Raw genomic sequence first — 13,328 nt, forward strand, 5'->3', positions numbered from 1 at the left:
AACATTACTAAGATTAATTTAATTCTTACTAAAATCTCGTACAATCCTGACTAATTTATCACGTGAAACTTTTCCATTTTCTCACCCATTTATTTTCAAGTGTGTTAGTTTATTCAAAAAAGTTATATAATAATTATTAAATTTTCAAAAAAAAAAAACAGCCAATATCAGTTCTACAAACTGTATTTCTAGGAGCATTGTGTTGTGCAAGTGCTTCCTGTAGAAGTGTTGTCAGTAGTCCCTGAACTGGTGCCAGAGTTGCCCGAGGTCGTTGTGGTGCTACTTGTTCCGCCAGACCCACCACCACTGGTGGTGCCACTGGCAATTCCACCGCTTCCACCAGATGCACCTCCGGTTCCGGCACCACCACCACCGCCAGAACCACCACCGCCTCCGGCACCGCCTCCAGCACCAGAACTTGAGGCACCACCACCACCGCCGGCACCACCAGCACCACCACCGCCTCCACCGCCAGCTCCAGTACCACTTCCTCCAGCACCTCCAGCACCACCAGCTCCGCCAGCACCTCCAGAACCTCCATCCCCACCATTGACTACAGTAGTTGAGGTTTGAGTAGTAGTTGTTCCTGAAGAAACTGGAACATATACAACGTTTGTAGAACCAGAAGAAGAACAGTCGGAACAGCTGCTACCGTAACTGCTGGACTTGTGACTCAAAAGCTTACTCAAAAACCATGGACTAGCCTTGGCTTCAGCTTCAGCTTCAGCATTTGCAATGGGAGCAGCCAATGAGTAGGTTGCAAAAGCAGCAACGGCAACAATTGAGAATTTCATGCCAGTAAAAAGGTGTAAAAGTTTTTGAATGAGTGTGAAATGAAAAATTGAGGCCAGCTAACTTTCAAGTAAATATTGAAAAAGATGTATTCAAATAAACAAAATCAAACCAGTTGATTATAATTAAAAATAAAGAATAAACAGAATAAAAAGCAAAATAACTTGAGAAGGAAATTTCCTGTCTTTTATACCTTTTTGAATGTAGAAGCTTCAAAGGGTTTTTTTTTTTTGCTTTATCATGGTTGAAATGTCAATAATTAACAGCCACTGAAGTTTTGAGTAAATTGAATCCACTTGATTTACCTTTAAAATTAATTTAAAAATATTTAGCACGGGAAGTTTAAATATTGTTTATTTTGTTATGAACGTTATTTTTGCAGACAAGCATATTTTGGTACAGTGATTTTGCAAAATAAAAAAAAATGACCATTTAAATTTTCTTTAGAGAATGAAATTGTACTCAAAATTCAAACTATAATTACCAAATACCAGTTACCAAAAAAAAAAAATTCTGTGTTTTTAAACCGAAATACTTTTTTTTTTTTGGAATAGAAGGTATGTTCAAAATGTACGTATATACGTATTATTAAAGACGTAATCGCTTGTTCAAAAAAATAAAGATACCATAGATTGGAAGTGCAATATTTAAATTAAGAATCTTTGTCAATTAAAGTAAAGATTTCACTTTACATGGTATTCTAAGATCTTCCCACATGTGCCCTTTTGGTTATCTATAAGATTCAAATATGAATTGATGGGCTTTTCTAAAGGTTGGCATTGATCAAAAACAAAATTTGTTTGTCTTACCCAGATAAATGATTAAAATCAATATTTTTTCTTATAAATCCACTCAAACTATTCTTTCTTTTCTTTGTTTAATCTATTTTTTTTAATAACTTAAAATAAAAGCCTTTTTATGAAGAAATCAAGATTTTGGTCTTCTTCAAAACATGCATTTTTCTAAACAGAACTTAAGACACCCAGATCTATAACAGTTACATCCCGTGGTTGTAATGTCACACTTCTTTTTTGGGGTCTACTGTATCAGCCACCAACAAAAAGTGTAAACAAGAAAAGCCTGTCTGAGTCTAACAAAAAAAATCTTTTCCCTATGACAAATGACGGACCCTCTGCCAGATGCCGCCGCCGCCAATGGTTTGTCCTCAAACGCGACAGATAAGTCACGGCGGTACAAGTGCAAATATATTCTAAAAGCACACGCTAAACCAGTCACTGCGGCCAAATTCTCGCCCAATGGCAAGTACATTGCAACATGTTCTGCAGACGCCAGCATCCGAATTTGGGACGCGTACAGCGGGCAACACATTGCAGCCTTCGAAGGCCATATTCAAGGAATATCAGACATTGCCTGGTCTCCCGATTCTTTATATTTAGCATCTGTTTCAGATGACAAAACTGTGCGGGTCTGGGAGGTATCGAAAGATGCTGGGCTCCTTCCGGAACCTGGATCTGGAATGCAAGCGGCGCGAATTCTACGCGTTATGCGCGGACATACACATCACATCAACTCCGTGGACTACAACTTTAAAGGAAACTTGCTTGTTTCTGGAAGCGCAGACGAAAATCTGCGCATTTGGGATGTGCGGCATTCGCGGTGTTTGCGTACGCTGGCTGCGCATAGCGACCCGGTTACAACGGTTTGTTTTTCATCGGACGGTACCATCATCGCATCAGCAAGTCAGGACGGCTTGATTCGGTTATGGGATACACGTACGGGCCACTGTTTGAAAACATTAGTTGGTAAAACCAATGTTCCTGTCATGTACTTGCGATTTTCACCAAACTCAAAGTTCTTGCTGGCAAGCACCATGGATGCAACACTACGATTATGGGACTACATGCGAGACAAGGTGGTCAAGACATACAAGGCAGAAGATTTAGATGAGCATAGGTATTCAAGTTCCAGCATATTTATTCCACATGATCGACCACTCATTGCACAGGGAATGGGACTCAATTCGATTACTGTTTGGGATCTCCAAGACCGTATTGTTGTGGAAACACTTAAAGGCCATACTGATGTAGTTCTTGGACTAGATATACACCCGACAGAGAATCTTCTTGTTTCTTCCAGCAAAGATGGGACGTGCCGGTTATGGCAAGGCTTATAACGAAATTATGAATTTTTTTTTCTTTTATATTTGTTGTATTATATTTATTTAAAAAAATAATTTTAACGAAACGAGACTTTGTCGACATTGCTGGTTAGTAAAGATACAATGTTTTCCTCCATTCTGTTGACAACGGTATCTTCAAGGTGCTTCTTTGGATCTTGCTTACCGACATATCTTGTCTTGAGCTGATCTTCAGTAAGTTCCTTTTCTTCCTTAACACGGGTAGTGTACAGATCAGCCAGCTTGACCATTTGTTGCACTGCTTGCAGGTTTTCATGGGTGTGTTTTGAGTAATCTGGAATCTCGAGCCCAGAGGTCCATGCACTCTTGTGCAAATTGAGAAGCATTTGTTCTTCCAGAGGTGTCTTCTTGTAATTAATATTAATAGAATAATAGTGTCGATTGAGACCGTGGATAAGGGCCTGAATAGATGGCTTGTTCAGGTGGCCAATGTTGGATGTGGTTTGTCGAGGCTCGCTGCCAAAAGCACCAGTTGGGGTGATAAGACGGAAAGCGTCAATCACAACTTTACCGCGGACTGACTGTATAGGGTCAATGACGACAGCAACAGATCGTTTTTGGAGTCGCTCGAAAGATTGTTGAGTGTTAACATCGACGGACGAGAGCCAACATCCAAAACCAGGATGCGAGTGGTACCAGCCAACAACGATCTGGTCGCGACCAGTTTGCTTGAGCATCTCAGTCATGCGTGTTTGGAAAACTTCGTCAACGGATTCAACACTAACACCTGTACCACTCTGAGGCATAGCAAAAACATCAACAACATGGATTGTGAAATCATCGACAAATTCGCCGAGCATCAGGCCCATCTAAATTAAAGAGTGTTAGTAGAGAGGTGGCAAAAAACCTCGTAGAAGTAAATACTTACAACTTCCATGGGAACACCAGCTCTACCATGCTTCAGCATCTTAAGAAGAGCAAGTGACGATATATAAACGGTTTCGGAGTTATCAACGGCGGGGGCGTCCTTAAAAGTCAAATGTTAAACTTGGGGTCAAGTCACTTTAATCAATCAATGAAAATAGTACTTACAATAGGAGTGCCCATGCCCATTCCTGGAATTCCGGTAAATCTAAAACTCATTTTTTATAAATGGTATTATATATAGATGGTTTGTTTGTTATTTAAGTATTTTTTTTGAAAGCTGGGGGATATTAAACTTGAATGTATTGACAAAAAAAAAAGGTCGGGTTGGTGATGTCTATGGGAAATGAATGGAGGTGATGGCAAAAAGTCTGCGCGTGCCGTCGCAGTAAATTCTGGTCCGCCAACGCCACCGCAGCACACACAATTTTTTTTTTTTTTTTTTGAAAAGTCTAATGGAACAAAAAAAAAAAAATAAAATAAAATAAAATAAAATAAAATCAGACACAGGCTGAAAATACACACACAGACACACACATAGGCTTACTCATAGATTAAAGACAAAAATTTAAAATGTACCGGTTAGGACGTTTTGGAGCCACGCGTCGGTCTCCACGATTTATTCAAATACGATTGCAGTCTTCGCTTAAACGCAGTGTTTTCCCTAGCAAAGCGGAGACTCTTGCTAAATGTATGGTTACCCGTGATATCCGACGCGCTTAATAAAAGACAAAAACTATTAACACGTAGGGCCAGTCGAGTTTCCTAGATCAACAACGTCAATAGGTACTCTGGACCAGGAAGACCAGGGGAAAAATATAGTGTGTAATGGCTGGATTGATAAAAAGGCCAAGAAAGTCGGCAAGTCACTTGTTTTCGGGTCGTTGCGCGATGTAGACGGCCAAACAATCCAGCTTGTCGATGCTAACTCGCCATCAGTCGTGCGCTCACTTAAGCAAGAGAGTGCGGTATCGATTGAAGGAAAACTAGAGGCACGCACTACTCCGGACGGCGGACGTGCTTGGGATCTTGTGGTTTCAAACGCTACTGTTTTAAATGAAGCCAGCGTTGTTGGATCTCAGCTTCAAACAGGCCACACTAAGGAGTGGCCACCTCAGTATCGTTACTTACAATTGCGTGGCCCTCAATTCCAGGCAAATTTAAAACGCCGTGCAAAGATCATGCGTGTATGCCGAGATGTTCTTGACAAGCTTGGATTTACTGAGATTGAAACACCATTACTCTTCAAGTCAACACCAGAAGGAGCGCGTGAATTTCTTGTGCCTACCAGAAAGAAAGGTTTGATGTATGCGTTACCTCAAAGCCCTCAGCAGTATAAGCAGTTGCTTATGGCTTCTGGCATTCACAAGTATTATCAGATCGCACGATGCTTCCGCGATGAAGACCTGCGAGCAGATAGACAGCCTGAGTTTACCCAACTGGATATGGAAATGAGTTTTTCTAACGGAGGTGATGTGCGTACTGTAGTTGAGAATGTGGTCAAGACTGTATGGGCTGATGTTGCTAGTAAGGATTTGTTGACGTTTGACCCTGCCACCAAAACCAAGCTTGTCAAAGCTGATAATTTGACCCACTTGACATATGATGAGGCCATTTCTCGGTTTGGTATAGACAAGCCAGATATTCGTTCTAGTCTGGAAATTGTGGACACAACAGGGTACGCACGAGCTGTCGATCATGAGGGCTTTGATGTTTTTGAGATTCTTGTTATACGCAATGGCATGAATGAATCTCCTGGACTGGCCAAGAAACTTGCGGATCCATTGCATTACAAGGCACGAGTACCACGTGTGGTGGCGCTCAAGTCAGAGTCTGCACTTGCTGGATGGTCAGAAAAGTTTTCCGGGTTAGCTGAATTTGATGACTTGGCTGGGCTCCAGAAGAAGCTTGAGCTTAAGGTTGGCGATATTATTGCTGGTTCGACCCGCCGTGTCAAAAACTATGAAAATCCTACACCTTTGGGTCGTCTACGAACTGTTGCAATCCAGGAAACATTGCCTCTTGGAAAATATCAACGAGAAACAGATGTTCCTGAATCACTTGTGGATGAATTTGCAGCTATTTGGGTGACTGAATTTCCTCTGTTTAATCCGGTGGAGGTTGACCAACCTGCAGACGCGAAGTATCCTGAATATGACACAACACAGTATGTTTCAACACATCATCCCTTCACCATGGCCAACACTGCAGATTACGATAAGTTGGTCACTGAGCCTTTGGAGGTTCGTGGACAGCACTACGATTTAGTTCTGAATGGCGTTGAACTTGGTGGTGGCAGTACGCGTGTGCATGACACAGCCCTGCAGCGATATATTTTTGACAACATCTTGCGCATTGACAACTCGCATGCGCTGTTTGGACACCTTCTTGAGGCCTTTGATACTGGATGTCCGCCACATGCTGGTCTGGCTATTGGTTTCGATCGCATGACAGCTATGCTTTCTGCGACCGAGTCTATTCGCGATGTGATTGCGTTCCCCAAGAGCATTACAGGTGCTGATCTTATGATTGGAAGCCCAAGTGTTTCGACTGAATCGCAGTTGCGACCATACTTTATTAAAGTTATAGATTAAAGAGTATGATTCTACTATACTTTCTACTACTTATAGATGGAGTCTGAATAATTGTACATAGTCCTTAAATCCATTGATTGTTATTACTAGTTTTCTTCTTCGTCTTTTTTATTGTTCATATTTCTGTTAAAGATTGATGTGCTATGCGTGGTATTATAAAGAGGACTGGTATCAAGTGTTTCTTGAGGAATTGCTCGGTAGCTATCCATGAGACTTGTCGGGCTATCTGATTGAAGTAAACTGTTGCCACTATTTGTATTATTAGCTGAGTTCCCTTCTGATACTGAAGAAGAACAAAAAGGTTGATCATCGCTTTGACCCTGTTCTTGTTTACAATAATCACTACTTTTGGTACTAGCATCGGTATTACTGTTTCCACTTGTTCCAGAATAAATAAAGGCAGAGTTTATTGGAGTTTCGGATATAGAATGTGGGGAATCAACGTAAGGGTCCACGTAGGGAGATGGCAGTGATGTATCAAAAAAGGGAATTGTATTTGTACCACGGGTATTGGCACTTAATTGGCCGCCAAAAGAGTCCAAAAAGTCTTGGTAATTACTATCTTGTGGAGAAGAATTGATGTTTGCCTGAAAACCTGAATGATTGTGATTTATTGTAGTGTAATTGATATCAGCCGTACCACTTCGACTATTTTCTAAGACTTCGGTAAGTCTTTGTTGCGGCGACAGTTGTTGTTGTTGTTGTTGTTGTTGTTGTTGTTGTCGTGGTGGTTGTAGTGATAGTGGTTGTGGTTGTGGCATTTGACCAGAACTATGTTCAATATTAAAAAGATCTGCCGAATACGAGTCTAAGGATGGAAGATGACGGTGATATAAAGTGTGACTATTGATATTTCCTGTACTACTCTCAAAAAAGAATTCACGGTTGGCACTAGGCATATACCCTTGAGAGTGTCTTCTACGAATATGTGAAAGAAAAGGTGAGTCATGGATACTAGGAGAAGGAGAGTTGGTAATCGGTGCTCCTGAAGCAGAAAAATCAATAGAGGGGTAATTCCACAAAACTTCCCTGTCAGCATAGTTAAACATTCTTTGGGTATTTATCCATTGTTCTCCAAAATGAGAAATTGTAGGTATATGGTTGTTGCTAAGTGTAGTGGAGGTTCTAACAGTATTATTGGTAGTATTCGGTCTATCTGGATAAATAGAATTAGGAATGATGGGATGATGTTGAATGGTTTCCGAAGTATTGAGTATATCAGCAGAAATAAAACCTTCACTAGCACTGTCATAAGCATCCATTTGAAGGGATTCACCAGAAGAAGAGCATTCTTCATTTTGTGTTTTGTTTAGTTTTTGAAAGTGATGTCTAGATGCTGAGACAGCAGTGATAATAACTGATTCGTCTTCTTCATCGTCTTCTCTTTCAGTTTGTTGATTTAGGTTGTTGTTATTGTTGTTGTCATGGTCTGAATTGAAATAGTAGACGCCAGAACTGAAGGGCTGTCGTGATGGAGCGGCTGGTGGGGTTCCGGTCAAAAAAAACTGCGGCAAAGTATTGGACGTCATTGTAGTATTAGGTACGCGCAATTTTACCGATGAAGCCGTTGTCCCTGTGGTCATTGTTGCAGCATGAGCAGCTGCGCGTGATGTGTCCAATTTTGATGCCTTAATTTTGGTATGGTTGGCAGTATTTTTAGAGCTCGTGAAAGTTGCAGTGACAGAAGCAGTTCCTGAAACAAGGTAGGGACCGTTGTGAATAGATTTTGGAGGTTGTAGATGTTTATTATTATTGGAACCTGCTGACGTTGTCGTTGTTTCTGCCAACGAGTCAAGATACGCATTTACAGTAGGATATCTGGACGTAGATTGTAAATGGGGCGCAGCTATTGCAATTCGCTTTGTATTACGTTGTTCTTCAAAAGATTTGTAAACTTCCATCTTGTCACGATGGACTTTGGCCAACTCATAAAGCCTATTTTTGTCATTTGGGGAAATAGTTGAGATGATTGATCTTACAGTGCGTCGATGTAGACGAAACGCTCTTCTGGCTTCTCGTGGTTGAAGCGAAAGAGTTGTTGGGACGTTATGAATCATAAAGCTATATGGGTATCAGTAATTGTTTTTTTTTTATTGATTATAAAGAAAAAAGCAAAAAAGGATAAATTGATTAAAAAAATTAAATGAAAATAAAAATAAAAATAAAATAAAATAAAATAAAAACAGAATTAAAGAAAGATTCAAGTCGAGTGTTGTTGAAAAGTAATGTATTCAAGTTGAGGGCTTATATGAAATGTTACACTATTAAATATAGTTACATGATTTCATCACGTGATAATACAACAATTTCTTTGTGGATGCCTCGTCGATTTTCCCCTTTTGGTAGTGGCAGCGGCAGCGGCGGCGACGGCAGCGGCAGTTTGCTTTGGTTTGGTTGTATACTATAGGAAGTTTCTAAAGTATAAATAAATTATAAAAAAAAAATAAAGGGCATTTTAAGACATTTAAGAAATTGTAAAATATATATATTACCAGGTTTTGTTTAGCTATTGATCGGGTCGTTTCAGTGTTCCGCTGGAATCATTCATATATGATACTTTTTTTTTTTTTGTTTAGTCGGGCCACGCGGGCGCAACACCCTCCAGTCATTTAATTTAAAAAAAAAAAATAAATAAATAAATAAATAAACAAAGCCTGTCTGTCTGTCTGTCTGCCTTGCATTCTTTTTAGAAATAAAAAAAAAAAAAAAAGCCCAGCAAACTTGTCCAAAAGCTCATCAACCTAACTAAACCTTGTTTATTTCCTACTCACCACCAGAATTTCTTTCTTTTCTTTCTTTCCTCCTTTTTTTTTTTTTTTTTTTTTTTTTTTTTTCTTTCTTTCTTTCTTTCTTTCTTTCTTTCTTTCTACACTACCACCAATATTTATAAATTTTTTTTTTAAAAAAATCTCCAGTTTGGACTTCAACAATATCTTATCACTGCTATACTTATAGAGACTGATAATCTACTATAGTATTATTTATATATATTCAGTTTATTATTATCTGTTCAAAACTTTTTAACAGCATTTCATAAAAGACCCGTGTCCATGGCTCCAACCGTCCCGGTATCAACAGGTCTTTTTCTTGTCTCACTACCTCTTCTACAACCATTGTCATCTCATCTCTTCCTCTTATCATCTTTATTCAATATTTGTTCTGCACTATTCCGTCCTGTTTAGTCTGTTCAGTCTGTGCAAAAAAAAAAAAAAAAAAAAAATTAAAAAAAAAAAAAGCTCACCCCGCTTATCATTGTTATACCATACATATATATCCATATATATACTCTCAGGTACCACCACCACCACTACCACCACCATTTTTGCAAACTTCCACCAACAGGCTCTAAGTTTCTAAAATTAATTCGACTTTCCCATTTCTTGTCAAAAAAAATAAAAAAAGTTTTCTTAAAAACTCTTTCAAAGGACATAATTATATACATATATAATAACAGCACAACCCCCCCTCTTTTGACACTATGGCTTCTCAAGACCCAATGCCCCGCTCGGCTCAAGAGTGGCGTGAGCACGGCGCAACTACTTTTGTTCACAAGAAAGTAGACTCTCAAGGAAAAGTTCACACCGTCACTGTCAAAAAGGGCGTTAACAGCTTCAACTTTGGTCGCACTCTAGGTATTGGCTCCTATTCTACTGTCGTATGTGCCACAGACAAAGAGACTCGCAGGGAATATGCGATTAAGATTCTTAACAAGCTTCATATTATCAAGGAAAAAAAGGTCAAATATGTTGAAATTGAAAAACAAACTCTTAACCGTTTAGGTAATTTCCCAGGAGTTATCCCTCTTTACTACACTTTCCAAGATGAGCAGTCCCTCTACTTTGTGCTCGATTTTGCAGCAAACGGTGAGCTTCTTTCTCTCATCAAGCGCTTGGGATCGCTCTCTGAAGAATGCGTCCGATATTATGGCGCCCAACTGCTTGATGCTGTTGATTTTATGCATTCGCGTGGTGTCCTGCATCGAGACCTGAAGCCTGAAAATATTCTTCTCGACAAGTACATGCGCATTAAAGTTACCGATTTTGGCACTGCTTATCTTGTCAACCACGAGCGCGATGCTGATGGAAATGAATTGGAATCTTACCCTCAAAATACTGCTGCAAAATCATTTGTCGGCACTGCTGAATATGTCTCGCCAGAACTTCTCAACCAAAAGGCAGTCACAAAGGCTTGCGACGTTTGGGCGTACGGCTGCATCATCTACCAGATGCTCGCTGGACACCCTCCCTTTAAGGGCGACAATGAATACCAAACGTTTCAAAAGATTGTCAAGCTTCAGTACTCTTACCCCCCACACTTTCCTACCGTTCTCCGCGACCTTATCAAGCACATTTTGGTCATCGACCCAGCTCGCCGCTATTCAAGTAGCCATATCAAAGAACACTCCTTTTTTGATGGTCAGGACTGGTCTCGTACCGCCATTTGGAAAACTCCTCACCCAAGACTTCTCCCTTATAGACACCAACCACGAGCAATCTCAAACCCATTATCGCGCATCCCTAGACCAGGCACCATTAACCCGAATCTTAGAGCAAAGGCAAATGGTAATAGCCCTGGAGGATCAGTTTACGGCCAATCGGTTGCCCGCAGTAAGTCTTCAACCCCTCGTGCATCAAATTCAAGCCCAAATTTGCTTAATATGGGTGCCTCTGCAGCAGCTGGTGCTGCTGCTGCCTTAGCAAAACCTCCTTCATCAATCAGCCCATATCCCACTCCAACACAGCAGTATTCTGGTAAACCTATACCTGTATTTGTTTCCAACAAGCCTACTCCAAACAGCAGTAACAATAATGGAAACTCTCAAGTATTTACTTCTTCTTCTTCTCAACAAGCACAAACATCAGTGTCTGCATCAAGGAATATTCCCAGAGTTCCTGTAGCGAGAAGTACAAAACCCCAACTCTCAAATATTCAAACTTCTAAAGCACCAACAGCAGCAGCAGCAGCATCATCAGCTCAACCTCCTCAATCTCCCATGTCACCAACACAACAACAAACTAATAATGGCAACATAAATAGCAGCGGGTCTGCTCCAGTCCCCAAACCAATAGTGACTTCTTCTGTTCTTCCACCACCTCCTGTTGCAACAGCATCTGTCTCTGCACCTTCTTCGCCAGTGACTACAGCAACAGCTGCTCCTGCTCTTGCTCTTGCTCCTCAAACAACAAATACCCCGGTAGTTAAGCAATTAGTGATTCCACCTCTCTCTAACACTGACCGAGAATTCCAGTCACTTTTGACTACTAAAGAAGAGCGTATTCTTAAGATTTCCAATGTAACCATGTCTATTACCAGTGCCAACTCTGTTCATCAACAATCTTCCGATGGCAATGGCAGTAGTAGCAGTGGAAGCAATGGCAAAAAGAGTCAAGATGATGGTACAGCTTACGAAGAAGAATTTAACGGTCGCGAGCCAAGCCGTATCTCTCGACTGTTTGCCGGTTCGCGCAAAAAGAAACGCATTATGTTTGTGACGACCTTGGGCCGGCTTGTTGTGATATCTTCGGTTGAAGATAAAAAGGTTCACTTGGACATTCGCGTTGTAGCACCGCAGGTTGTTGTACGCGAGTTTGCCCATAATCGTAAAAGCAATGTGGGTGTGTTTGCGATTGAGGCACATAATAAGGTTTTTACCTTTGAGGATCCTGGTGGATCTGCCGACTGGATGGCTTCTTTTGCCAAAGCGCGAGAATACGTGGAAAATATGGAAGCAGTCAATGCATCCAAAACTCACATGACGGCAGCAGCGGCAGCCATGGCGGCGGCGGCGAGCTCTGCACTACGGTCAGGGACTGTGGGTATTGGCGGGAGCTCTGGAGCTTACTCGCAACAATATCCGCAGTCTTATAGTGGACGAGCGTCATCGGACCTTGATGGAATTGTGACTGAAAATACATCTATGTTTTTGAGGAGACATGAGGAGCGTAAACTACGAAAAATCATTTAAATGAGTTTTATTTTATTAAAAAGAATTTGAAAAAAATATGATAATGATGAGGAGAAAAAAAAAATACTAAAAAAGAAATTGAAATTTTATATATAAAAAAAAAATACCATCATTTATTTAGTTAAATAAACAAAAACCTACATAATTTTAAAAGTACAATATCAATCAACCTAAAGGTTTTTTTTTTTTTTTCAATATGAAAAAAAAAAAAGTCTTGTTCATTTTCTTGAATGTTCTTGGTTATATAACCACAAACTAATTAGTTTGTTTTTTCAACACTATGTAGTATGATTTTTCATATATATCGCGCACCTTTTTAGCTAAAACCCTCATCATCAGCAGATCAAGTTCGAGGAACTTTTTTTTTCTTTCTTTCTTACTTTTTTCATTGATGTTGCGTTTTTTTTTTATTTGATCCTTTTCTTTTTTCTTTGATATTTAATACTATTTCATTAAGAAGTGTTATATAATTATTATTGAATTTTGCAAAAAAAAAAAAAAAGCTAATAGGACAAAGGCGGATTGAATTTGTATAGACGGGCTTTGTATATAGATGATGTAATAAGACCTAAATCAGTTAAAAAAAATTGAAAGTACTGGCTGGTTGTTGTTAATTATGGTGGTAGTAGTGGACTTATAAATATAATAAATATATATATAAAAAAAAAGGAATCAATAACTAAATCTAAAAGAAATAGAAATTATAAATATATGTTTTATTCAAACTTGAGGGGGAGGAAAAAAAAAAACTATTGTTTTTGATACTTTCAAAAAATAATGAATTTTTTTTTTTTTTTCAGTGGAATTTTTTTTTGAAATTTTAAAAGACTTTTTTTTTTTTTTCACTTATATTTTTCATATAAATGAAAAAAAATAAATAAATAAATAAATAAACACCCAATGGTCTCGTGATTTTTATTTTTATTTTTATTTTAAATTTAAATTTTTAAATAAT

General features: G+C 39.3%; 6 protein-coding genes across 6 annotated transcripts; 3 read left to right on the top strand and 3 right to left on the bottom strand.

Moving 5' to 3' along the window:
- Positions 1–188: 188 nt before the first annotated feature.
- SAPINGB_P005196 (uncharacterized protein) lies at positions 189–794 on the bottom strand (the record flags this gene model as incomplete). Its single annotated transcript, XM_031999911.1, has 1 exon — positions 189–794. The coding sequence occupies one exon, from the start codon at positions 792–794 to the stop codon at positions 189–191; it is 606 nt and encodes a 201-aa protein (XP_031855802.1).
- Positions 795–1,912: 1,118 nt separating this feature from the next.
- Positions 1,913–2,926, top strand: SAPINGB_P005197 (uncharacterized protein; the record flags this gene model as incomplete). The annotated part of the gene is made up of 1 exon (XM_031999912.1): positions 1,913–2,926. One exon carries the CDS (start codon positions 1,913–1,915, stop codon positions 2,924–2,926), a length of 1,014 nt encoding a protein of 337 aa, XP_031855803.1.
- A 62-nt stretch (positions 2,927–2,988) lies between these two features.
- Positions 2,989–4,033, bottom strand: SAPINGB_P005198 (uncharacterized protein; the record flags this gene model as incomplete). The annotated part of the gene is made up of 3 exons (XM_031999913.1): positions 2,989–3,759; positions 3,819–3,917; positions 3,983–4,033. The coding sequence occupies 3 exons, from the start codon at positions 4,031–4,033 to the stop codon at positions 2,989–2,991; spliced, it is 921 nt and encodes a 306-aa protein (XP_031855804.1).
- A 354-nt stretch (positions 4,034–4,387) lies between these two features.
- On the top strand, positions 4,388–6,408 carry SAPINGB_P005199 (uncharacterized protein; the record flags this gene model as incomplete). The annotated part of the gene is made up of 2 exons (XM_031999914.1): positions 4,388–4,505; positions 4,565–6,408. The coding sequence occupies 2 exons, from the start codon at positions 4,388–4,390 to the stop codon at positions 6,406–6,408; spliced, it is 1,962 nt and encodes a 653-aa protein (XP_031855805.1).
- Positions 6,409–6,494: 86 nt separating this feature from the next.
- SAPINGB_P005200 (uncharacterized protein) lies at positions 6,495–8,465 on the bottom strand (the record flags this gene model as incomplete). Its single annotated transcript, XM_031999915.1, has 1 exon — positions 6,495–8,465. The coding sequence occupies one exon, from the start codon at positions 8,463–8,465 to the stop codon at positions 6,495–6,497; it is 1,971 nt and encodes a 656-aa protein (XP_031855806.1).
- Positions 8,466–9,886: 1,421 nt separating this feature from the next.
- SAPINGB_P005201 (uncharacterized protein) lies at positions 9,887–12,373 on the top strand (the record flags this gene model as incomplete). Its single annotated transcript, XM_031999916.1, has 1 exon — positions 9,887–12,373. The coding sequence occupies one exon, from the start codon at positions 9,887–9,889 to the stop codon at positions 12,371–12,373; it is 2,487 nt and encodes an 828-aa protein (XP_031855807.1).
- Between the last annotated feature and the right edge of the window lie 955 nt (positions 12,374–13,328).

The sequence above is a fragment of the Magnusiomyces paraingens genome, assembly GCF_902498895.1.
Source record: "Magnusiomyces paraingens strain CBS 517.90 genome assembly, contig: contig4, whole genome shotgun sequence".
NCBI classification, from domain to species: Eukaryota; Fungi; Ascomycota; class Dipodascomycetes; order Dipodascales; family Dipodascaceae; genus Magnusiomyces; species Magnusiomyces paraingens.